Source organism: Alternaria novae-zelandiae (genome assembly GCF_023758075.1).
Source record: "Alternaria novae-zelandiae strain BMP 2774 chromosome Unknown scaffold_4, whole genome shotgun sequence".
NCBI classification, from domain to species: Eukaryota; Fungi; Ascomycota; class Dothideomycetes; order Pleosporales; family Pleosporaceae; genus Alternaria; species Alternaria novae-zelandiae.
The window spans coordinates 148,302-172,471 of record NW_026056964.1 but is presented as its reverse complement, the minus strand read 5'-3'; the positions used below and the strand labels follow the sequence as shown (position 1 = coordinate 172,471).

Here is a 24,170-nt window from a genome sequence, read left to right as displayed (position 1 = left end):
AGTCAAAAAACTGAGGACACGAGGTAAGAAAGAAGGAAAGAAGCGAAAAACGGAGAATGGAGGAAACCAGTTCCACAACACTAACAAGCCGAGTAAAACCAAGCCAGGCATCTCTCATCTATGGATTCCTCAGTCATAGTAGTATCAGTAAGCATTACCTGCAACCCATCTGCTCGCCCACTCCAACATGCCACGCGACGCGCATACTATTTCTTGACACCCACGTTGCGGCACAATGCAAAATGCACCCTCACAATACCCTCACGCACTGCACGGAACAGCGAGTTCCCAGTCGCAACGCAGACGACACAAGGCTGTGACTGGCTTCATGTGGTGTTTCAGGAGGGGTTAAAGTGGATGGGGTGGGCAATCTGCGACGATTCATGCGACGGACGGGCGGATCGCGGGGCATGTCTCATCGTGATCGCCCCATTGTCTGCATTTGCTCTGCCGAACACCCACGAGGAGCACGCGAGTAGCGTGGATGGCGGGAAGGGTGCGTACGCGCGCAGATCAATGGCTATTAATCGTCAACGTGGAAGTTCGCTTGGTGCGAGGTGTAGTTCACGCCACTCCCCGCCGCAACATCATAAAAAACACAATTTCCAGTAACCGGTGTATTACTCCAGCCATTACCCACGCCGTTACTATATGCATCCACCATCGCAAGAAAATATCGTACACATGCTTTCATCCTCCCTAACGCTTGAGCTCAAAGGCCGACAACTCGTAAAAAAAGAGTCGTCAATCCGATACCTCACTCATAGCATGCCAGATCGTGAGAAAGATCATAGACCGCCTACACACCCCATCATCCCCAAATCCAGCGGTTTCGTCGTGAGAACACAAGTGCAGAAACAGTCAAAAGACGTGAGCATTCCAGCATCACTAGACTGTTTACTGACATGACGCTCGGCGAGTGGATCGCTGGAAGGTAAAGACAGTGGGTATCTGAAAGGAAAGGAAATGAATCTATGTGTACATTGGAAAAGAAAGAAAAGGAAAATCGAACTGAAAAGGAGTGTAAAGTATCTGGTGTCGTAGGCCTGCCGTGGTATATGCGCGCTCCGTGTATGCCTATGATCATGACGTCGAAGACAAGGCAACGAAGACTTGCAAAGAGGCAATGATCAAACGATACTGAAGGCGCAAGCAGATGCCCAAACACCTTGAGCAATGATACATGTCAAGGCATTCTCAGCACATGACGCTCATTACTGTACGAATAGATTGCTGCCCTATCACCTCGGTCTTCAACCACGGGGGCTGAAGGGCTGAGCGGCGCGAGTCATCTCGTTGCACTTGTTGACCAGCTGAGAGATGGCGCGAAGGAGCGGGCTGCCAGGGGTGCTCTCGTTGAGCTGTATGTATGCGGCAGTCAAGCGCTGGATGACGACGTCCATGATCTTTGGAATGATGTCGCGAATTTCCTGGTCCTGTGACGTCTCATTAGCAAGAGCATGGTGGGTTTGCAGCCGTGTACTTACGTTGGGGTTGACGCTCTGGAATACAGCGTTGAGCCAGACAAGGCGCTCCGTCAGGTTGCGTCCCAGATGCTCAGATACGACCGCACCAGTCGACAGCGCGAGCAGCGGGCTCACCTGGCTGAGGTAGGCAGGATCGTAGCGGACGAAGACAGAGTCGAAGAGCGCGGCGCTGCGAGGCGACTGCAACCACTGCATGGTACCCATCTCGTAGTTGCCTTCGGACATGAGACGGTGGATAGACTCGATCTCAAGCTCCTCCTGTGACTTCTTGGGAGGGGTACGTGGAGCAGCAGGCGAGTCTTGTACTTGTCGGGGAGCTGGAGCCTGGCGAGCCTCGAGGAGCTTTGCGACCTGGGATTGAAGTTCAATCTGATTGGCAGCCATAGTCTGAATAGTCTCTAGGCATGTCTGCACAACCTCGGTCAACGCGGAGATCTTGGCAGCATCTTCACGGCGTTGAGCATGGGCCTGTCGGAGCTCACCACCGATCTGACGCTCGATCATGTTGGTCAAGTTCGACATGGCGGGGTTGACGACGGTAGCAACTGAGGCAGCGATCATAGGCTCGAAGTTACCAACAATCTTCTTCGAGACCTGGTCAGAGAGTGACTGGAACATCTGGGGCTGCTTAAGGGATCGAGACACGGCATCAGGAACTTCCTTGGACAACTGCTGAGCCAGGATGGGCTTGAGGTTGGCGCTCAGACCCTGCTCAACGGTAGCAGTGGTCTTAGCGAGCACCTCAGGAAGCACGACGTTGCGGATGTTGTCACTGACCATCTTGCCAATGACGCCCTCGACGTTCTCGTTGAGTGTGCTAGACACCTGGCGCAGAATGGCCTGCTGATGGGCACCGTTGGCTGCGTTCATAACACGCTTGTCCTCGTCGAAGCGCTTGTACATGATGTCCAGCTCGCGCGAGAAGCCCTTGGTGATCTCAGCCTGTACGACCTCCTCAAGCTTCTTGGCATCAACCTCTGCGGGATGAGCAGCGGTAGGTGCGGCACTTGGGCGTTGGAGGTGCTTGCTGATGAGCTGCTTGGCCCACTCCGGCGCTTCGGTGGTGTCAGCAGCCTTGGACTTGGCAGGCTCCTGCGCAACGGCTGGCTCAGGTGGTGCCGGAGACTTGGACTGCGCAGTCGCTTGAGCAGCTTGCGCGTAAGACGGGGGCAGAGCCGCGGGTGCAGGTGCAGGCATACGAGCGGAAGGAGCAGTGGAAGCCACAGCTGAAGGCGCTGTAGAGACTTGGGAAGATGTCTCTGTGGCGGCCGCGCGCTTCTTCTTCTTCTTTTCTGACTTGTCACCACCGTTAATGATAGCTGCGCGAGCTGCGTCTTGCTTGCTCTCGACCTTAGCGAGAGTAGATGCGCGCATCGCTGCTTCGGGGTTGATGGACTGCTTGGACGCGGTGCTGCTCTCCCTCTTCAATGGCTCACGCGCAGATCGGTCAGAGACAGACTTGGGCGCAGGAGTGTCACCAGCAGTAGATGACTCATCGGTGACAGGTTGAGGTGGCTTGAGCTGCGAGATGGTGATGACGCCTTCTTCCTCAGCTTCCTTGGGGTGAATGGGCTCGCCCTCCTTCTTCCAGCCAAGATCGCTTCGTCGGATGCGCAAGATGCAGACACCCTTGGAGTGCATGACGTACAGCTCAAAGAGAGCGGCGTTGTCAGGGTCGTCGACATCAGAAGGTCCAGCGGGCTCGTTGAGCATGTGCAGGCTCCTAATCTGTCCCTTGGAGGCGAAAGAGTACTCCGTGATGCTAGTCATGATGGCAGTAGCGTTGACTGGAGGCAGATTGTTCTGGCCCCTGTCGCCCTTGTTTGCCAGACGGGAGATGTAGGCAGCCTGGCTTAGAGCAGGAAGGTTGTACCTCGGGCAGGAGACGTGGACGAAGAAGATCGAGTTCCTGGTAGGGTGGGCGACAGCCATGATGCCAGTGCGGGGATGGAACGATACGCTGCAGATGGCGTCCGATTCGTTCTCGTGAGGCAGGTGAATCTCCTGCACGGCCTTGTTGAGACCCAGGTCCCACAGCTGGAAGGCGTGGTTCTGCTTCATGCCGACCATGACATAACGCAGCGCAATACCCTTAGTATATGGCTTGTCTTTGTCAAAGAAGAAGACGGAAGTGGGCCACGACTTGGCATTGGGTGTGGTCGTGTGAAACTCAAGCAGAGTCTCGGAGACCTCGACCTGGCGGGGAGGGCTGTGAGGGTTGCCTAGGTCTGGCTCGGTGAGGGTACGGATGTCCCAGAAGCGCATGCGGCCGGCCTTGTCGAGTGAGACGATGATGGTGTCGTCCTCGCTGAAAGTGAAGTCCTTACCAGCCTTGCCAGTGAGGATCTTGAGGGAGCGCTCCTTGAGGTACTTTTCCGTGTGGCAGATGCGGCTCTTAGACCGAGCATACTCAGCGGCAACCTTGGGGAAGACGATGTGGATGGACTTGCCCCTGCCAACAGCAAAGAACTCTGGGTGACGCGAAGATGGTTTCGCGCGAGTCTTGAGCTGGCCTCCAGATGTGTTATCATCTTGAGATGGCGACGGGGGAAGCATCAAACCCTGAGAGTCGAGGTTCTCGCCGAACTGGTCCTCGCGAGCAGGGTCGAGAGAAGTCCAGAAGACAGTGCCGTTGACACCAATGCCCAGGATGCTCTCGAGCGGTTGTTGTGAGTCGTCTGCGGAGGTGCACAAGGCGATGTTGAAGATGCGCTCTTGGTGGTTCTCGAAGACCTGACGGTATTGACCGTTCTCCTGGCGGATGATGCGGAAGCCGCCCTTCTTGACGAGTGCGTATACGATGAAGTTCTTGCTGGCGGAAACCAGGGAGCGGTCGATCTGGTCAAAGTCCTTCTTCAAGCGAGCAATGTCCATAAAGAGCTCGTTGGCGAAGTAGAGACGACGAGGCGGCATCTGGTTGACCTGGATGGAGGCAAAGGCGCGCATGGGGAACCTGTAGACTATTACCGTCTGGTCCTCACCCTTTGCGAGGCTCTCCTCGGCTTCGGCGGTCTCCCAGTCTTCCGCGACGTTGTCTTGGGCAATCTCGGTAGCGACTTCCTTTAAGGCAGCTGCGATGGGCTTGGGCAAGCTGGCCTCGATGTCCTTGGCTGTGCTTGGGTCGGCAAACTCGTCCTTGATTTCGGTTGCAATCTCAGCCATGACCTCCTGGACCTCTGCAAGCTCCTCAGGTTGGGGCAGAGCAGAAGCCTCGGCTTCGGCTTCAGCAAGGGCGTCCTCGATCTGCTGACCGACCTGCTCGCCCAGGTCGCTCACGGCCTCGGCCACAGTTTCGTGTGTATGGGCAGGAGCGTCGTCTTGGGGAGCGGGCGAGGAAGCATCGACTGCCCTCTTCTTGAGGATCTCCATCTTGGGGGCAGGAGGCTTGGAGCCCTGCTGGATCGGCGTGTGCTTGCGGGGGCTAGCAGCTTCGAGCTGGTCGAAGGGGTTGACGTAGGTGAACTTGGGGGCAAGCGAGGCGGCGTCGGGCTGGAAGCGAGACGACTGCTCCTTGCTGTCGGAGCCAAACATCCTCATGGGGGAAGAGGCTCCCGGGGTGTGTACGGTGGGGTCAGACGAGACGTGCTCGAGCTCGGCGTCTGCGAGGTCCTGCGCGAGGTCGTCCACAACCGTTTCAGGCTTGTTGGACGCACGCGGAGAGAGCACGGAGGCAGCGCGAGACGAGCGGCCGCTGGTCTGGGCGGGCTTGGGGTGGTTCAGCAGGCGTAGGAGAAGGTCCTGGGGGTTCTGCTGGGCGGCGGCAGGCGACTGCGCGGGGGCGGCGGCGCTGTGAGAGGGCGTCCTACTGCCCATGACACTGGCCATGCTGGTCGCAATGTCGGGCGCCTGCGACTGCTGCGAGACGCGTCGAGACGGGCCGCCGCCCTGCGAGTTGAAGCGGAGGAGGTTGAGCAGGTTGGTCGACTGCTGCTGCGGCGTGGGCTGCGACACGGGCTCGGGCGCGGGCGTGTTGGCCATAGACGAGTTGGGCGACATGACGGCAGACTGGTGATGAGGCTGCGGGCCGCCGGGCTGGGGGGAGAAGAGAGGCGACGAGACAGACGGGTGCTGGTAGCCGTGTGGTTGTTGCTGGTTGCCAGATGCGCCGCCGTTGAGACGGGCAAGCAGCTCCTGCAGGTCCGACATGGTGAAGGAGACTAGGGCAGATCTGGGCGACGTTAATGAATGCGAGTGGATACAGGCGCGCTGTCACCGCCGCGATGGCCAGCACAGTGACGCCATGGACAAACCGACGTACTTTACTCAGGACCCAAAATTCGAGTGCGCGGCCGAAGCCCAGGTGAGGAAAGCGCGAAGCTGCCGGTGACAAACAGAGAAGGGACGAAGAGAACGCTGACGAGCAGACGGGGTCGAGTGGTGACGGGCTGCGGTGATGCGCAGAGGTCAATTGGCGATGCAAGAGGAAGGGCGACAGCTCGACGTGATATCGCTGGCGCCGCAGACGAGCTAGGCTAGCGTATTGGGAACTTGTGGAGACGGCGCCACTCACTTGGCCTGCACTCACCACATCATCCGTAAATGACAGCTCATCGTCGAGTCACATCAATCGTCACATCTATTACCTGGCGTCGATGCATCACTCACGTCGATATCGCATGAGTTTCCACATTGACTACAATGCGTGCAGACTGGACTGGAAAGAGCCATGCAGGTCCAACGCGAATTGGCATATGCTAAACTTCATTTCTTTTACCACCAGTCGACCTTTACTTTTGCCCTCCCATAGGTACCCTACATATTATCCCATCAGTCTTAGTCCGCAATTTTAAACTATTATATCAAGCTAATGTAGGAAAACATCGAACACCCTAGAGCCTACGTTGCAATTAGGTTAAGCACTTTGCAGGTTGTTGTCTTAATGTAGTCTGCAGACCTGGTCAATACTTTTCGTGTATGAGGTGATAAAACATTTGTATACAAGACATTATAGCCAACGATTGCATTCGAAAGACCATTTTCAGCTACTCACCACCCCATCTACCATCTAATCCCCAATCCCCAAAACTAGAATACATAAGAATTGAATAACATCCACCAAACACATCTACCGGCAGTCACCAAACCCAGGCTGGCATCCAAACATCTTCATGCAGGACAGCAGGCTGTTTCCACAAATGCCAGCGGGGCTGCAGCAGTTACCATAAGCAGAGCCCTTGCACGTCTGCTGGCTGCGCGAACCACACAGGCGGTTCTTGCTAACCTTGAGACCCGCAGCGGAGGAAGTAGCGGCCGGGGCGGAGGAAGTGCGTGTGCTGGAGGTAGTCGCGCGAGTGCTGGTGCTGGTGCTGGTGGTGACGGGACGGGTGGATGTGGATACGGTAGTAGGTGCAGCGGTAGTAGGTGCGGCGGTCGAAGGAGCCGCTGTGGAAGGAGCAGCGCTCGAAGGTGCCGGGGAACCGGAAGAACCAGCGCAGTTTCCGAAGAGCGGGTTGCAGCCCGTTCCACAGTAATCGGTTGTCTTACCGCAGAAGCCGTACTGAGAGCAGCACTCGCCGTCTGCGAAACCAACGCAGGTAAAGCCAGATGTGCCACCGCAGGAGCCATCAGTCGTAGTGACGAGACCGCTGGGAGCAGATGTAGGCGCAGACGCAGATGAAGAAGCACCGGTAGCTGCTGGCTGAGAAGCACTGCCACTTCCAGACGACGGGGCAGTGCCATTGTTACCGCATTTTCCGAAACCGGCCTGGCAGCCTACTCCGCAGTGACCGTCGGTGTTTCCACAGAAGCCGTAGCGGGAGCAGCATTCGCCTTGGGCGAAGCCTGCGGGGATGTCAGTGGGGGGTGATTGTATGTCCAAATTAAGAAGTCGTACCAAGGCAGGTGAAGCCAGATGTGCCTCCGCAGGTGGCATCCGTGGAAACGCCCGTAGGGGTGGCAGCGGGTGCGGCGGAGCTGACGCTTCCAGATGATGTAGGACCCGCGACAGGTGGTGTGAAGACAGATGTGGTGGCTACACGACCGGAAGAAGCGTCTCGGTACCAGTTGGTCTGAGGCTCGCCCAAGCACTCGCCCAGAGTAACCAGCTTGTATCCCTTTGCCTTCATGGTTTCGATCATGTAGCCAGTCAGGTTCTTGGCGGTCTGCTCGTGGATGTCGTGTGCGATGGCTTGGAAAGCGTCCGTCTGGGGGTTGCTTGGGTCGATGGCCTTCTTGACATTGTCCTTGGCATTCTGGATCTTGTCTGGGGTTACGTTGTTGTAGTCGTCGGTGTCGAGGTCGAAGTACGAGACGACGTATCCTAGATCAGCGAGGTCCTTTTGGCATCCTGAGGCTGCGGTGCAAGAGGAGTACGGGGGACGCATGTATGTGGGGAATTTGCCCATGATGTTGGCGAAGGCCATCTACAATTTGGTTAGTACTTCCTTGAATGGTTCAGATTATAATATCATACCTCGTTCCTGACCATCTGGTCGTATCGCTGTTGGCTGGTGATGGCGCTAAGATCTTGATGCGACCATGTGTGACTGGCAACTTGATGTCCCTCGGCGATCATGCGCTTGATGGTAGCAGCCCACGGCTTGCTTGTGTCGTCAATTGCGCCCTTGTTGATGTTGACACCGGTGACGAAGAAAGTGGCCTTTGCTCCTGCAGCTTTGAACTGATCCAACACACCCTCAGTGTAGATGTAAGGACCGTCATCGTATGTGATGGCAATCGTGTTTGGCTCAGTGCAGTCGTAGATGCCCTCTCCGCCGTATGGCTGGTTGCCGAGCTTGGGACGAGCAATGTTGCGAGTGCTGCCTCCAGTAGGGAGTTTGTTGGCATCACAGGCAGGGCCGTACTGGAACTGGCAGTCGGGTGCTTCACAGTAGTCACCTATGAAGATTAGCATTGTTCTCTCAAGTTGTACCCGAATACCTTACCTCCCTGACCACAGTAGCCCTCCACAGAGCAGCAGTAGCCCTCAGCGCAGCTCGCACCGCCGTTGTTCGGTCCGCACCGACCATCAATGCCACCTTGACGTGCTGTCAAACGTAGATTGGGCCCTGCAACGTGCGCAGCATGTCCACCAAGAATGTTCCTGCTCCTAAGTTGACCAATCTCTCGGGGTCCAAGACCAACAATCTTCGGTACAGGGAAGTCGCCGCCGCCGTGAGCAGCCACGAGGGGTGCGGCCAAAGCCGCAGCGTAAAGTCCAGTGTAGCGCATTATGATAACGTGACTATGAGTCTGTCAAAAATATAATCGAAGAATAAACGAGTGTAAGATCAAAAGATCGACCGATATTAAGTCCGAACAAAAGGTAAAGACGACACTGTAAAGACTGAACAGACGCCTTTTGACCTTTTCACAAAGTGAGCAAGGAAAAAAAGATGGACCAAGAGAAAGCAACAAAGGGATGTGGGTGCGAATTCCATATAAGAGGCGAACTAACTACCGTATGCCCAGACATTAGAAAAAGATGCCCACGACGCCCGTGAAGCGTGTAGTGTGCTTGGCTATGGGACGGGTCAGCCGCCGCGCGTGTCAGATTTGGTCGAGGCTGACACTGAGACTGCGATACAGGAGGTAGCCCGCTAGCGGAGAGTTAATAATGTAAGTCTTGACAGGGAGTGTGCTGTGTAGGAAGATGAGTAAGATGAGGTCTTTCATCGAGCCGGCGGGGGACATTCAATCGCATGCGGGCTCCCACGGCATCTGCCTTTCTCGGAATCCGGACATGATTCCAGCTCGCAACGCGCGTATAGCACAATGTCGCGAGGAAGCATGCAGGTGCTGTCTTCGCTTCGGAGGCTTTGTGGCGGTCATAAGCCAAGACATACCCCTGGGTCGTTGCCAAATCGGGCGTGTAGATCACGTTAGCGCCCGAGATTTCGCGTAGATAGATCCGTGGTCCTGGCCTTTGGGGACGGCCCAGATTCCGTCGCTCTACTCCAGACTCTTTAAATAACCCGGCGGGTTGCCTGACAAGAGACAGCTGGTACGTGGATGGCCTTGATCGCACGTGTAGCTCATTCTGAAGTATCTGGATGCAACGTGATTCTCCACCGAATTTCCTGAGCGAATTCAGATCGACGCCGTGATGCTGACATGTGCGGCCTCGGTGCGATAATTTTCTCTGGGCACATCTGCAGCGGTCAATACTTCGGCGCCGTTGTCTCGAAACACGGTGTTGGGTTCGGATGAACTGATGCAGAGTTCCCGCGGTTTACCCAGCACTACTGATCAGTCGCCACAGTTTTCCAAGGCGTCGGGCGCAAAGGCAAAAGAATAGGCGTGCAGCTTCAGGCGGGGGGCCAACGGTTCGTTTCCTGAAGTTTGTCGCGAACAAAACTTTGTCGTACTTGCCGTATTGCGCGGCGATAGAGGTGATTACCTAGCGATGTTGCGCAAGGTATCCACGGATAACTCTGATGTCATTACGCGATAACGAGATGATAGCCGAGAATGTCAGGTGCAGCTGAACCACACTCGCACTCTCATCTTGTGGAAATGATGTGACTTTCTTCCTTCGCTTCCGGACTATCGACAAACGCCATTCCTCTCGCTAGGCTTCGGGGCTGTCGTGACACTGTGTTCAGCAGCACGGACGTGGACACCAAGCAGCCTCGTGTGTTCACGTTACCTATGCCTTCCGCCACGTTTCGTACCCGCCAACATCGCGCGGAGAGCGCGTTTCTCTGCTTCTTCAATGATTGGTTGCTACAGCACGTCGTCTGATGGTTCTATCGGAGCTTGGGTTACTACAGACGCACTCCAGAACAAATTCCCAAGGACCACGTAATCTTGCTCAGGGTTAGGGTCTTGGTTGGACACGGTCTCGACAGACACGCAACGCCATCTTGAAGATGTAACCCAGTCTGATACCCAAGTTCGATATCAAGATACACCATGAACGTAAATCGGACGATACCCCGCGACAGACTACCCCGCGAAGACTCACTTTCCCCGGATCCGCAGCAGTCTCGTCATGTCGTTCGAGCGGCTCGTTCGGTATCGATGAACAATAGTGATCAGGACGCGCCAACATGCCAACGCACCAAGACCACGGCGCAGTCTTACATTCTTAACAACACATGATTTGAAAAATCGACGCCTGGAAGGAATACTTGGCAAGCCTATTGACATCGGCCTAATGCGATCACTTCTACGACGGAGCAATCTCGACTCTCAACGCTCCGCCAGCTGAGACCACGGGTGGCTATAATTCACATCACATTCTACCAAGCAATTCATCAAGGTTGAGCAGCCGCGCTGTTCTTTCGTAGCACTAGCGCAGCTTCCTAGTCCCGATTCTTAGCGGGTCCGCTGAGTACACAAGGAGTGTGACATGGAAGCATCAGACTTCGTGCCAGATAGGTTCAAGCATATAGTGGGGGGCGAGACCAGAAGTTGACAGGTATCCAAGACCCTGTTAAGCCAGTATCCCGAATTGTACATGTGCTAACCTGTCGCAATGAAGATGTGTTAGCGCGATATAGATACGTCCCTCTGATGAACAGCAGGCAACTATTCGTCTACAGCGCCAAAATTTATAGGAACGGCGCATGAATAGCAAGTGGAGACCTTGTTGGCGAACGACTGTGACTATGTATACAGCACTGGCAAGTCAACCCGCCGCGACAGAATGAATTGGCGCGGGATATACCGCAGGATGTCTCTTTGTACTACAGGAATCGGATTCAATGTAGTGGGGTCTGATTGTACCAGCGCCTTACGGTCCATATGTGGCGCGACAAGAGAGAGCGCAAAACCCCCTCCATCGACGATACAACACTGGCAAGGACCCCCGCCATTTCGTGATGCATCGGCGCGGTGCAGATCGAAGGAAGTCTCTTAACACTGCAGGCAACAAACTTCATAGGAAGGTGTCTCTGTACCAGCGTCGGGAAGTTTTTCAATGGCGCACCAGGATCAAACACGGGAACCCCGATTGGATGTCAGCAATACGAACCTGGATTTGCTACCAAGCTACTGTGAAGATGAGAGTGTTCATGTGATATCCTTCAAGAAATTGGTATGAAGCAGTTCCATTTGAGTATGAAGTCTTCGGTGCAAGCAATAAGCCGCGCCGGTTTAAGAGGGCGACAGCGTTACCTAGTAGATACCTGGGTAAGTGACTTAGTTTTCATCACCACATACACCATCGGGGGAACATGTAGAGATGTGAAGAACATGGTAAGACTAGAAGACCTCATATATGTACGTGGACGTGGTGGCTATCTTGCGAGTGCCCGCACGTGATAGCCCGTACTCCACCGCCACGTGCCGGGCTGCACCGCGATACCGGAGCTCTCTCACCTGCAACCTGCAACAGCATCAAGCAGCGCATACAAATACAATAGCTCTCGCACATCTCCTCCATCACTCCTTCAACCCACTACTTCCAACGTCTTCTTCTGCACCACCCGGGCATCATCTGCACAAGCTCTGACTAGTATTGCAAGACCGCTGCCCAAGCGAAATCACTTCAGCAACCTACAACACCAGACAATTCCTATCGCAAGCGGTGATGATCTCCCCAGACGCCGCCATACCCGGACATGGCGCGCAAGTCAGCGCGCCATCTCCAACACCGACAACAAGCTCACCACATTCCATTGATGACCACGCGCTTCCCATACCCAAGCATGAATTTTGGGGACAATATTTGTAAAGAGCTTCAAAGCTCTCTGCAGTACACGACAAAACAGGCCCTCCGCCTACGTGCGGCAGCGAGCGGCTTAGGCGATGGTCTCGCACACCCAGGCATGGCGCACCTACGGCATCTATTGATACCAGCCTCCCGTCGAACACTCCTGTTGAGCAGAGCATCGCGATTGAGCCCACAAAGCCTATCGCGCCTGCTCCTCTCGAAGTAGCGCAAGCGACAGCCCTTCCACCATCCGCAGCTTACCCCACACCCGAGAATGCGGACAGAGGAGACAAGAGGCATGAAGCAGAGGTAAGTTCTGGCGCAGTATTCGTAAACACATACTGACTTCGTAGATTCAACAGGACTTCGCGACAGACGAGGGAGGAACAGTGGCGGCAGAAATCGACATTGATGGGCGCATCAAACAAAATGTGGCAACGCCGGTGCGAAAACACTCAATCGATATCAAGTACCCAGTCGGAATGCAGGCATCCGACCCCCAGGACATGTTCTTTGCAAAATCTCATATCACTGGACAAAAGAACAGTCAGCGAAAGGATATGACAGGCTGGCAGGAGCGTATATGGCACTGAGACATGAACACATCTCCGTCCTTGTCGATCAAGACAGCAAGGAGAAGAACGCACGCCGCCAAGTAGTCGACTCGCGCCAATCCCTCACCAATGGAGCGCAGATGCTACTGTGGAATTCCGAAGCGGCGTTCGAAGCTTCGAAGGCGATCGCATGAAGGATTTGTCAACCATCGATCTGGACTGACCCGCAGACACAGACACAGTACACCGGGAAAGCACCAGGATCATTCACACCACAAGAAGCACAGCATATCCTCAATCTTTACAAGGACGACTGTATCAAAGACTTGAAAGGCGCCACACTGGCGGCTACCGGCGCGAACCTCGAAGAATTCGGCATCGACGAGACCATCGTTACGCAGGCGCACGATCTACCTGGAGATAGATCGTGGTTTGAGAAGATCAGTGACAACTGGAAGGACGCTGTCAGAGATGCACCGGTGGACAGCAGCATCGATCTCAGCATTATCGAGGAAACCCCACCCTGGCGCCAAGTGAGCTTCCCGCCGGCGCGTACGAAAGGCCGTATCACCCTGCCGACATCGCTCTTATCTTCCCGGCCTGCCGACGTATAAAAGCCACTTGTCAACGGCTCTGTCTTCCTTCTTACACACTCATCTTCTCAAAACGAGGATTTTCAAGAAAGAAGTACGCCTGATGATATGTGGTGCGGTTTCGAGACCTTGGTCTTGTATCAAAAGATCAAGAAACTGAAACCATGTGCGCTCGTCTGCCCTCACCCTGGGACATCCCCATATTATTTTCAAAAACGACGCATCGGATGTTATGTTCGACCCACTCATGGCGCGTGAGGACCCTTTCGATGCGGCGCAATCTGGCTTCCCGTTGACCGATCCGAAGCGCGAGTCTTTGACCGAACCGGCGCACGATCAGGTCATTTCAGCGCCGAAAGATGAGAAGAAAAAGAGAAAATTGGGTCCCGAAGTTGCCGAGACAGAGCTGAAGAAAAGGATCGAAAGGGCCGACACATGTTGGGTATTGGACGTCACAACTGACGATATCCAGCGCACAGTGAGTAATCCCTACCAGATAACACGAGCGTGTATACTGACCTTGATCTTTTAGCTAAGCTTCGCTACCGGCCGCTCCCATTTCACACAATACAACGTCATACATTCGTCGGATGCGAAAGCATTGGATGATGATCCCACCATCGCCGCCTGGATCTGTACAGCTGATCACGCATGCTAATTTCGTCCCCTGTATGGACATGGTTTCGCGACGTGCATCCTTTGCCTCAAAAAGACAAAAGAGCTGGCGACGGATTGCTTTATCCCAAAATCGAGCGTCGTCATGAACATGGCTATGAACAGTACGATCAAAGAGGAGGGCGATGTCTACAAGCAGGACAAGAACCAAGAGGGTGAGTGGACAGACAGCGCCAGATGTGGGTTGAATGTCGCCAAATATGTCAAGGACTTCATCGGCTTGACGTCAGCATGAATGCCAGGAGATATATGCATGCGCGGATACAAGAAGAAAGGATTTGCCGTGCGATGCCAAATAGAGATGAATATGCAATACCCAGGCCGCTACATCGACATTGTATCCAACAAGATTGTAGTTGTGAAGCCCTCCTGCTAACTACATGAACCTGTGTCATCGACAATGCCACTGCCATAAAGCACTTTGTTAAATACATCTAGCGCTGACATAGACAGGACTACTATTGTAAGACTAGCCTGCCAACTACGCAGGTGTTGAGGGGAAGGCCGCGTTACTCCGATCATAGCTGACGACCTCCTAGCTACCTTAGCAAGAAATCTCTAGTGACTAATAATGTAGTGAAGGTAGCAATACTACCTGGGTACCTCCTGATGTAACCAGCTTCTTCTATCCTTCGCACGGACTATGTCTAGCTCAAGACTAATGTCGTCGCTCTGAACCGAGCAGTATTTCTAGCAGCTAATAGCCACTCGACCATCACGCCTGTGGAGCCGATGAAGTCTGGTGCACTGAACCCTCGCCTACGCAAAGCGTGTATCGATGTCGGCTTGCCGCAACGCGATACAATGTATCGCTTTCGTCGAACGCGTATCATCGAAACCAAACATGAACACGGAGAGGCGGCGGCGCGGACAATTGCAGCACATGCCAACGACTCCTACGCCCATGGATACTACGATACGGTTGGCGTCGGCGACATCGATATCCAGTCCTACATATCAGGCAGAGAGAGTTGGAGTCAAGGCTCTGCGCTTGAAAAGCATCCAGATATACTGACTTCAGATTTGCAGATGAGCCGGCAAGACGCAAGGAAGATGTTTGAGCAGGCAGCTCAGACAGGATACGTACATCATGATAACTAAGAGATCACGCTTGCCGCTGAGGTCGAAGAGCGATTGCGGGAACGCGAGCGAGAAGACCCCGAGTTGGTCGAGATAGTCCAACCCATCAAAGAAACGATCGACGACACGCGCGAGTTTCTGATCCGGAACAGCGCCAATAATACACCCATACCGCGAGGATATACCGGCAAGATCACTGGCGCTTACAAGCTCATGTCGAGGGATGGAAACTCTGCAGCTGGGGTTGTTCATAAGGAGCTTGAGGCTGTCTCCTACAAGCGAAACAAGGTACTGAAGAAGATCCGCAGGAGTATACGGAACACTATACTGGAAGAGCCTGCCCAAGAGATGCGATCTTTGCCGAACATCTCCACCAAGTCAACAACTACAGGAGTGACCGCCGGTAAAGATGGCGCACGAAAATCGATCCGCAAACAGGCCAAAGATGCCCAGACCGAGCTCAAGGGTCTCCACTGTGAGCGCACGAGCGCTCTCGAGGCCTTGAAGCGGCGCAACGAACAGAATGAGATAACGGAGCTGGGTGTTGATCAGGAAGAGGATCTAGACGTGAATTCGCTCGAGGAAAATGACGGCAAGCAACACCCACGGGGTGAGCCGTTGCATTGGCAGGATTTACTAAAGGAGGACATGAAAGTGAACATTCCTGATGGGGTTGAGGTATGAGATGCGGCTACAAAAGAAGAACGCGTAGCTTTTTTTAGGGCATTCGTCGCACATACAAGTCAGGCCACCTCTGGGTTCAAGTGTTGGCTCTGCTGGGTCGATCGAACCATGTCGCAGGCCGCGAAAGACAAGGAATGGGACCGTTCGCAACTCGAGAGACATATGAAGGGAAAGGTAGAGACGTGCCACGAAGAGCTTATACGGGCGTTCAACGAGTTGAAGATTGCCGGATGCACAGAGAGCAAGACATATTCCTTATGCTGAGACTGGTCGTTCAAGACCGCAGCTAAATGGCTGGTTCACCTTGAGCGTCATCACCGAGAGGAGCTTTGGTTGAAGGAGGAGGGTGAGGAGGAGGTAGAGAACGAAGGCGATAAGGACACTGATTTTGGGAACTTGTGAGAGTGCTCTAGTAGTTGGTAGTGTGTGGAAGACACCATGTGGTGTCTGCGAACGCGACGGCCTTACTGCTCAGTCATATCATCAGAACGAGCGCAGTGCATTTACGATTTCGTTTATCATCTTCTCCCACCTGCTGCTGTCTTCGCTCTCTTCATCCACACTGACACACTTGGCATATTTCTGCGTTGAAGCACTACATTCTGCATAGCCAACACTTCGTGCTGATCTGTAATTTCTTTCCATGCCCTGCCTGGTTGTTGCTACACTTTGCGCTGAAATCATTCAGCTGAGCGCTTTGGTATACTTGCACAGTCATATATCTCTTAACATATCCATCTGGTCCATCTGTAGATGCTTTGTGTATTCAAGGTCTGCAAGGCATAGCGCTGGAACAAAACAGCATGGCGCAGCTACGTAGAAAAATGGATTGATGTTGTATTACTGCATCACTGTTCTGCTTGTTCTGGAGGCAGTGAAAAACATACAATCTACTTCGAAGCTAGGCCAAGTCGTACTTTGCGTCATTGGCCTCTCGGGCTTGCTTGTGTCCGTTCTTCATATACTCTCGCGCAAATCTTTTCCGCGCTGGAATCATTAAGCATAGCGCGCTTCCTATGTGATGAAGATGGCGCGTAGAGACGTGTCTTCTAGTCGGTCTTTTTACAACCGCGTAGTTTACATTCTCCGTGCGAAAGTAGAACAATGCGGCGCGTATGCTAATTCGAAGCAAGATCGCATGCCTGAGCATGGTTATACGTCCTGGAATATGTCTGGTAAGACGTAGGCAACAGATTTCCTTCTCGCTAAAACGTAGCGGTATAGCGCGCTGATTAATATAAAGAAACCTAGCACGGCCTCTTCTTCGCCTTTCTTTATCATGACTAGGCGCCGTGCTGGTTCTCTGAGTTCCGGCGCTGTTACTATACTGCAAAACACTTACTTGCTTTTTATACACTACCGTACCTTTACCCTCCTGCTGTCAAACATATTCTAGTATTAGAACGAGTTGCTAAATGTGACTTGAACTGCAGTCTTTCCAGCGCCGGTTAACGCTATAAGTTGGCTACAGGCGTGAGCTCAACTTGCATTGCACGACTGTCTTCTCGGGTCTCTTGAGTGCGGCTTACTTCTATGCTATCACAGACATGCAAGCCTAGCGGAGAGACTGCTGCAGTGAACTTTTGAGCTGCTTAAGAGTCTTCGAGCGCATAGCCTAACACTTCTTGGCAAAGATGTTTAAGGTGGTCTTCCACTTTACATTGTTTTCTGCTACCACGCATCTAGCACCAATATTCAAAGTCTTCAACGCTGCTTACATTCCGCAGAAAACATCTTCATACCACTTTTACACTCTCCTGGATTACACTGCCTAGAATCGCTTTGCCTTTACCTGGATAGAATTCCGTATAACCTGCCGTAGAGGTGTTCGCGGTATCTATCCTCGAGAAATCCGCACGATAGAAGACGATGTACACTTCAACACTCGTAGTACCATTCAACCCGTAAAAGTCTTACTAATATGCGTACTTTAACTCCGAACATGCCACTTAGTTTGTACAGGAGGCACGAGCTTGTATACGCCTGCATCCGCAATCCCATCACGGCCAAAAGCAACAAGGTTATTGTAGTCGTTAGATACAACTTCGTACGATCTTTTTGCTACTAGTCGAGAGCTATATCAGTCTTGAACATCTTTTCGATGCTATACGCTTGCTCAGATGTTCCATAGTTGTCGCAACATCTTATCCATCCTTCAAGACCCTGTCTCGATCTATCAAAGAGCCTTGCAGACTTCTGCGTTATCCAAAGGCACGAGGTAAAGTTCTTTCATGAAGAAGTCGCAATGTCTACCTCGTTGGAAGTGGACCGAGCGACTGACAAATCCTGGGCGCACAGGCAGAACGAATATGTAGACTTCTATCTTATCAACAGATACGTAACGGGGCTTTCCTTGAGTCGGAATGGAGGGGCAATTGCCTTGAAAGTGGGTCTTGTTCGTGAATACCCCTTCGCGATGTCTGACACTATTCCACAATCTTACTAGACCACTCAACTCGACATCACAGATCTTCCAGCCTGCTGTATCCCCTGAATGCCTCAGATCATTTACGAACCAATTTCCAATTTCTCCATCAACAAGCAGCTCTTCGAGTTGCGTCAACAGCCGCAAGTGCAAAATCGGGCGATTGGTTTAGTGGTATAATACTCCCTTAGCATGGGAGTGGTCCAGGGTTCGATTCCCTGATCGTCCATCCTTTTGCTCTTGTCGCTGCATGAGCAACTTTTTTTGTTCTCGTTGTGGTGCTGATGTGGGTGGTGGAGAGATGGGAGGTTTTTTTCGGTCTTGGGCAGAAGTGGGGACGTCACGACACCACCCAATTTTTTGCGCGGGTCTAGAACATCGAAATATCTTTCCGAGATCTCAGGGTCTACCTTAGGAACATGAAGATGATTTTGCGAATGCTGCTTGACGCACTGTTGCGTGCGCGAGTCTATTCAATGCGTACACTGATGGTCTCGGAGGCCAGCACGAGAACACCTCCAAACACAGCACATTCCGATCACTCCTTTGTATTTGCTGTCGGCGTAGAATATTCATCTCTCTGACCACCTGTTCGTGCCTCGGCATCAATATTACATGCAGCCACGTGTGCGATCGTTCGGTTACTCAATCTTTCCACGCCAGGTTAGCTGCATATGCATCCCGAGATCTGCACGAGGCCTGTCAAGCGATGCTTCCCCTTCCAATGACGTCGAAGCCGACTTAGGTACCATGAACAGCAGTTCCAATCACGCGCGTATCTGCAGTGTGCGTGAAATCAAAGCCCTATTGTTCCGGACCCCTACAGAAACACAAACCACTGCGACGCCGTCCCTGATTTTGCGCAAACACCAGACCCACCTTGAAGGCAAGAATGAACGGTGAAGCTAGACCGTATTTCGCTTAGACTAGCGGCAAGCACAACCCAGCCCGAACAGATATTTTCAGCAGTCGACTTTGTGCCCCTCGCTCTCTCTCTCCAACGATCCAACCCCTCAGCTTCCGATAATCAAACAATTGGTGGTGTGCGACTTTTGAACGACTATTTCAATACCTTTTTAGAAGACAATCATCTTCTAACGTCACTCCCTTACCCTTTCGATACTTCGGTAAGAACAAAGCCCGACATCACGGCATGGCGCGTGCGGACTACAGCTAACACTCACCAGTCTTCCAACTCTACAAAATGGATTACCAAGCACCTGCTCCCGCTGCCGGTGGCCGTGGCTGCTACAACTGTAAGTTGACTCTATACCCACGATGCGGTGACACGGTCCGAATGCGGCCCCGCTTTGAATATCAGATCGCGAGAGCGTCACGCCTCAGGGTCCAGCGACAGGTCCAGATCGGTATTCAAGCGCGGAGACGACCATTCCTGACTCAGAACTGCGTCTCTGAACACGCGCTGACCATGTCCAGGCGGAGACTCCTCTCACCGCGCTGCCGAGTGCCCCACCAAGGGTACCCCAACCTGCTACAACTGCGGCGAGAAGGGCCACGTGAGCCGCGAGTGCACTTCTCCCCAGGCTGAGAAGACCTGCTACCGCTGCGGTGGCACCGGCCACATCTCGCGCGAGTGCACCAAGGACGGCGGTGCCCAGATGGGTGGCCGTGGCGCCCCCAGCCAAGAGTGCTACAAGTGCGGCCAGGTCGGTCACATTGCCCGCAACTGCTCCCAGGGCGGTGGCTACGGCGGTGCTGCTGGCGGCTACGGCGGTGGTCGTGGAGGCTACGGCGGTGGTGCCGGTGGCTACGGAGGTGCTCGCCAAACCACGTGTTATTCGTGCGGTGGTTTCGGTCACATGAGCCGTGACTGCACCCAGGGACAGAAGTGCTACAACTGTAAGTACACAGCGATGAACTTGGAAGATCATGACTAACCTTTTTAAGGCGGCGAGGTTGGCCATCTGTCGCGCGACTGCCCCCAGGAGACTTCATCTGAGCGCGTGTGCTACCGCTGCAAGCAGCCCGGCCACGTCCAGAGCGCCTGCCCCCAGTAGGGTGTTCCAGATGCCGTCGATGTTTTGATCTGGAACCCGTTTCGAACTTCCAAGTCGCTCTGATAGCATGAGCGACGTTGGAGATTGCGCCCACGATGTGACGAATCATCGACATGCTTACGATTTCTTTTCTTGTATATTTTCATTCAGCGGCTCGCTGCCGTTTTTCGACGCTTCACGAAAAGCACATCGTCGCCCGGGCATGATTGGACGGCCTTTTCCTGTTTTGGCTGTACGTCAAGAGAGTTGGTTATGGGAAAAAGTCTTGATCCAGGAAGAGCGTTTGGTGGGAGATACAATGTGGGTGGATGGGAGAGCGGATGCTTGATGCGAGCAATGAATGAAGCAGTGCGTGGTCTGCACGACGACTGTGGCTGTAGGAGAGCGAGGTGTTCTCTCGTTTTGGCGGATGACTGGTGTCTGGGATGCGAATTAGCAACTGAGAGCCGGCTGAGGTTGAATGAAGAAACCGGAAAAGTCCCCACGATTGGGTGGGCTCCTCAACTTATACTGCGCCGTTTTCATGCACCGTGATGGATGTGCGCTAAACTAGTTTGTCACGGTGGGTGGGATGCTGCCATGCATGTACTCTTGGGTGGCTCCGTGATGTCACTTGGCGAAGTCTGTACCCAAATTTATGTGCTGAAGTCACCTGGATACGTGAAAAAGATTGCATCAGACTAAGAATTGAATGTAGACGCTGTATTACATCTCGTGATGGCCTGTGTGATGGCAATGGGCGGGTTGGAGTTGGAGGGGAAGGCGCCAAGACCCTGTGCCTTCCCGCCGTTAACGGTTAGTTTACATCCCGCCTAAACCCAAACAACTTATCGACAGCGCCCTCGCGATCCAACCGCGACACCACCGACGCGTCACCCGCACCAACACGCGCATTCATTCCTTGCGGACACGACTCTGGAGATGGCGCCCACAAAGAAACGCGAAGCGCGCGAAAACAATTACTACAACGTTGGCGTGCAGGGAAGGTAGGCAGAGAGACGCTCCAATGCATGCGCGTAAACAATAACTAACATTGCGCAGGAAGACTGGCATCACACTCGCAGACAAAGGCGTGTATGACGAACATGGCCTCGAACCGATTTCCGGCATCTTCTCGTCGCCAGAGAGGTCCCCACCCAAACAAGGGAATGATGCGACAGGATCAGGCTCGATGGAAATACAAGAGAGTGCGCAGATGTCGACGCAATCGCGCGGGATGTCACTAACAGGCCCGACAGGTTCAATGCCAGAACTCACCACATCACACCAGATCTTGCGCAACAACCGAACGCTCCTCCCTCCACCCCGATCGCGATCGCCCAAGAAGACCAACCTCGGATCCTCGCCGCGACGCCAATCCTCCATGGCGCCGAGGGGAAGCTCTCCGCCCCCATCCAGCCCCATCCGCGACTCCGCACAGCCGATTGCGCGACGCCTCGACTTCGAACAGGACGAATCAAGCCTACAAGAGACGCCAGCGCTGAGCGGCTCAGGCGCGCGACGAGGAAAGCGATCAGACGTGTACGATATACCGGAAGAAGAATCGCCGGGCCCGGCAGAGAGTGCGATATTTGAAGAGAGCATTGTGCAGGAAGAAATTACAGCCAATGAATTGGGAATAACCGCTGAGGAGAGTTTCGTTGCGCAAATCGGAGGCGACGAGAGCATGGCCGATGACCAGGTTGTTGAGGACCTTGAGGAGCTGGATCGTGAGGAGGAGTCTGAAATTGTTCCGGAACCACCAAAAGAGAAGGCCAAGAGGGGTAGGAAACGAAAGAGCGATGTTGTGGAGGTTTCAGAAGGGGAGCAGGAACCAGCAGAGAAGCCGCGCAAACGGGGCCGCCCTACCGCAGCGCAAGCCGCAGAGTCGCAGAAGGGCAAGAAGACTGCGCCTGCTGAGCGCCGACGCTCACAACGTGTATCCGACGTCAGCGAACTGGACGCGCCCATGGATGACTCGATAGATCAATCCGAGCAGGTTGAGGAAGCACCCGTTGCGCCGAAACGGCGAGGACGGCCACCCAAGGTACAACCGGTTAGCGAGCAAGAGAACAGCATCGTCGAAGCGCCAGTCGACGACTCAGTAGATCAATCGGAACACGTCGAGGAAGCGCCTGCACCGAAGAAGCGCGGCCGACCGGCGAAAGCGCAACCAAATGGCGAACAAGACGACAGTATTGTTGAAGCGCCGGCCGACGACTCAGTAGATCAGTCGGAACAAGTCGAGGAAGCGCCTGCACAAAAGAAGCGCGGACGGCCAGCTAAAGCGCAGCCAAATGGCGACAAAGCAACATCTTCAGCATCTGCATCGGCATCAGCATCAGCCAAGCCAGCGAAGAAGCCCAATGCAGAATTCACAAAGCCCGCGAAACCTGTGGGCAGACCCAAAGCAAATGCAGAGTCCAAAGCGAAATCGGCAAGTGCAGAGCCAAGGTCCAATGGAGTATCGAAATCCAAGACTCCACAGGCGGAGAGCGAGGAGGCCGGCAAGCTGGTAGATGCGTACGGAAACCCTCTCAGCAGAAAGGATATCGACCAAATATCTGCGACATCAGCCGGCTCACGCTTTGGACGGGGACGACATCTTTCCGTATTCCGCGAGATGGATCCCGATAATGTCGCTCGCATAGGACGAACAGGCAGACATCGTGTTGCGCCCATCGACTTCTGGAAGAACGACCACATCTCCTACGATCCCGACGGCAGCATGTCGTCGATTGTAAAGAGTCAAGCAGTAGAGGAAGAGAGGAGGAGGTCCACCAAGAAGTCCAGCTATAAGAGCAAAAAGAGGGCGCTCACTGTTGTCGAAGAAGAGGAAATCGAGCTCGACCCCTGGGAAGAGCAAGGCACTCTTGTTGGCAACTTTAGAGGTTTCGACACTGTTGGTGATGTTCCCTCCAACGATATCATCGAGGACAGTAAGTGGCCTCAAACCTCAAGAACGATCAAATGTCACTAACCATATCACAGCCATCGCATGGAACGAAAGGGGTGTCGAGCCCGTAGCCGTCGGAGATGGCGGCTTCAAATACGCAAAGATTGGATCCATCGGCAACTTCTTCAACTGGGGTCTCATCGAACTCGGTCCGGATCAGATGAAGCGCACGAAGAACTCTCGGTACATGCACATGATCTTCAACGTACAGTCTGGTACTGTGGAGGTACGCGTGCATGAGAACGAGTTCACAGTCCACAAGCAAGGTGTTTGGCAAGTCCCTCGAGGTACGTTCTTTCTCATCATTATTCTCTGTCACTTCAGCACATTCCCGAAGATGCACGGCAGCATGAAAAGACCTGTCGCCGTGCTCCTTCACTTCCTTCCATGCATGCACTCGCTACAACAAACCCCCCATCCGCCTTCCCTTACTTTCCCCCGTCTCTGTACGACAGCCGTTGCATTATGCTCGACGCCATCCGGGTGTTTGCATATCCCCATCTCACACCACACTTGCATGCCCGCGTTGTACGTTCCTGCTCTGCAACATGGCACGACAATTGGGGGGGACCAGGGGCGCGTCCGACAAGCAACCAGGGCAAGCGAGCATACTGGCGAAGCGAACCCGATTCTCGTCACCCGCATGGGCGTGGCGCTGACTGCAACATGCTGTGTTACCATTGACGCTAAAGCCTCGCCCAACCGACGGTGCACAGCATTGTCGTTCGCTTGCTCTTGTGGCGGTTACCAAACTTGCTCTAAGCCATCAGGCAAAGAGAGAGAGAAGAGCGCGGTTACGGCGCGCCACAAACACAGAGAGAGCACAACAAACCCGCCTCTCCGATCCGCTTGCGCTCTCCAACCCCAGTCTTTTCTTTTCGTTTCGCAAATTCCCCCGCCCTCGAGGCTGTCAGCCAACCATTTCTTTGCGTGGCGCTCACTTTGCCGCTGTTTCCTTGCTCACACCCCTTTCTCGCGCTCTCATTGGTCCAGAAGCACACGCGGCTAACGAGTGCTCAATCACACACAGGCAATACTTATAGTATCAAGAACATCGGCAGCGGGACGGCTCGTGTGTTCTTCGCTCAGGCCAGGGAACTGCATGTCGAAGAGGCGGAATGA

General features: G+C 53.8%; 6 protein-coding genes and 1 non-coding gene across 7 annotated transcripts; 5 read left to right on the top strand and 2 right to left on the bottom strand.

Annotated features, from left to right (window-relative positions):
* Nucleotides 1–1,253: 1,253 nt before the first annotated feature.
* J4E88_002573 (uncharacterized protein) lies at nt 1,254–5,729 on the bottom strand (the record flags this gene model as incomplete). Its single annotated transcript, XM_049396233.1, has 3 exons — nt 1,254–1,436; nt 1,488–5,655; nt 5,725–5,729. 3 exons carry the CDS (start codon nt 5,727–5,729, stop codon nt 1,254–1,256), a joined length of 4,356 nt encoding a protein of 1,451 aa, XP_049257581.1.
* Nucleotides 5,730–6,552: 823 nt separating this feature from the next.
* On the bottom strand, nt 6,553–8,657 carry J4E88_002572 (uncharacterized protein; the record flags this gene model as incomplete). The annotated part of the gene is made up of 4 exons (XM_049396232.1): nt 6,553–7,268; nt 7,321–7,849; nt 7,900–8,324; nt 8,372–8,657. The coding sequence occupies 4 exons, from the start codon at nt 8,655–8,657 to the stop codon at nt 6,553–6,555; spliced, it is 1,956 nt and encodes a 651-aa protein (XP_049257580.1).
* A 3,701-nt stretch (nt 8,658–12,358) lies between these two features.
* J4E88_002571 (uncharacterized protein) lies at nt 12,359–13,252 on the top strand (the record flags this gene model as incomplete). The annotated part of the gene is made up of 2 exons (XM_049396231.1): nt 12,359–12,393; nt 12,835–13,252. 2 exons carry the CDS (start codon nt 12,359–12,361, stop codon nt 13,250–13,252), a joined length of 453 nt encoding a protein of 150 aa, XP_049257579.1.
* A 226-nt stretch (nt 13,253–13,478) lies between these two features.
* J4E88_002570 (uncharacterized protein) lies at nt 13,479–15,670 on the top strand (the record flags this gene model as incomplete). The annotated part of the gene is made up of 3 exons (XM_049396230.1): nt 13,479–13,709; nt 13,944–14,061; nt 15,009–15,670. The coding sequence occupies 3 exons, from the start codon at nt 13,479–13,481 to the stop codon at nt 15,668–15,670; spliced, it is 1,011 nt and encodes a 336-aa protein (XP_049257578.1).
* Nucleotides 15,671–18,252: 2,582 nt separating this feature from the next.
* Nucleotides 18,253–18,324, top strand: J4E88_002569. Its single transcript has one exon. It is a non-coding gene; the product is annotated as a tRNA-Ala (tRNA).
* Nucleotides 18,325–19,299: 975 nt separating this feature from the next.
* J4E88_002568 (uncharacterized protein) lies at nt 19,300–20,113 on the top strand (the record flags this gene model as incomplete). The annotated part of the gene is made up of 3 exons (XM_049396229.1): nt 19,300–19,351; nt 19,533–19,955; nt 20,004–20,113. 3 exons carry the CDS (start codon nt 19,300–19,302, stop codon nt 20,111–20,113), a joined length of 585 nt encoding a protein of 194 aa, XP_049257577.1.
* A 921-nt stretch (nt 20,114–21,034) lies between these two features.
* Nucleotides 21,035–24,170, top strand: J4E88_002567 (uncharacterized protein; the record flags this gene model as incomplete). The annotated part of the gene is made up of 5 exons (XM_049396228.1): nt 21,035–21,099; nt 21,155–21,300; nt 21,352–23,031; nt 23,084–23,335; nt 24,079–24,170. 5 exons carry the CDS (start codon nt 21,035–21,037, stop codon nt 24,168–24,170), a joined length of 2,235 nt encoding a protein of 744 aa, XP_049257576.1.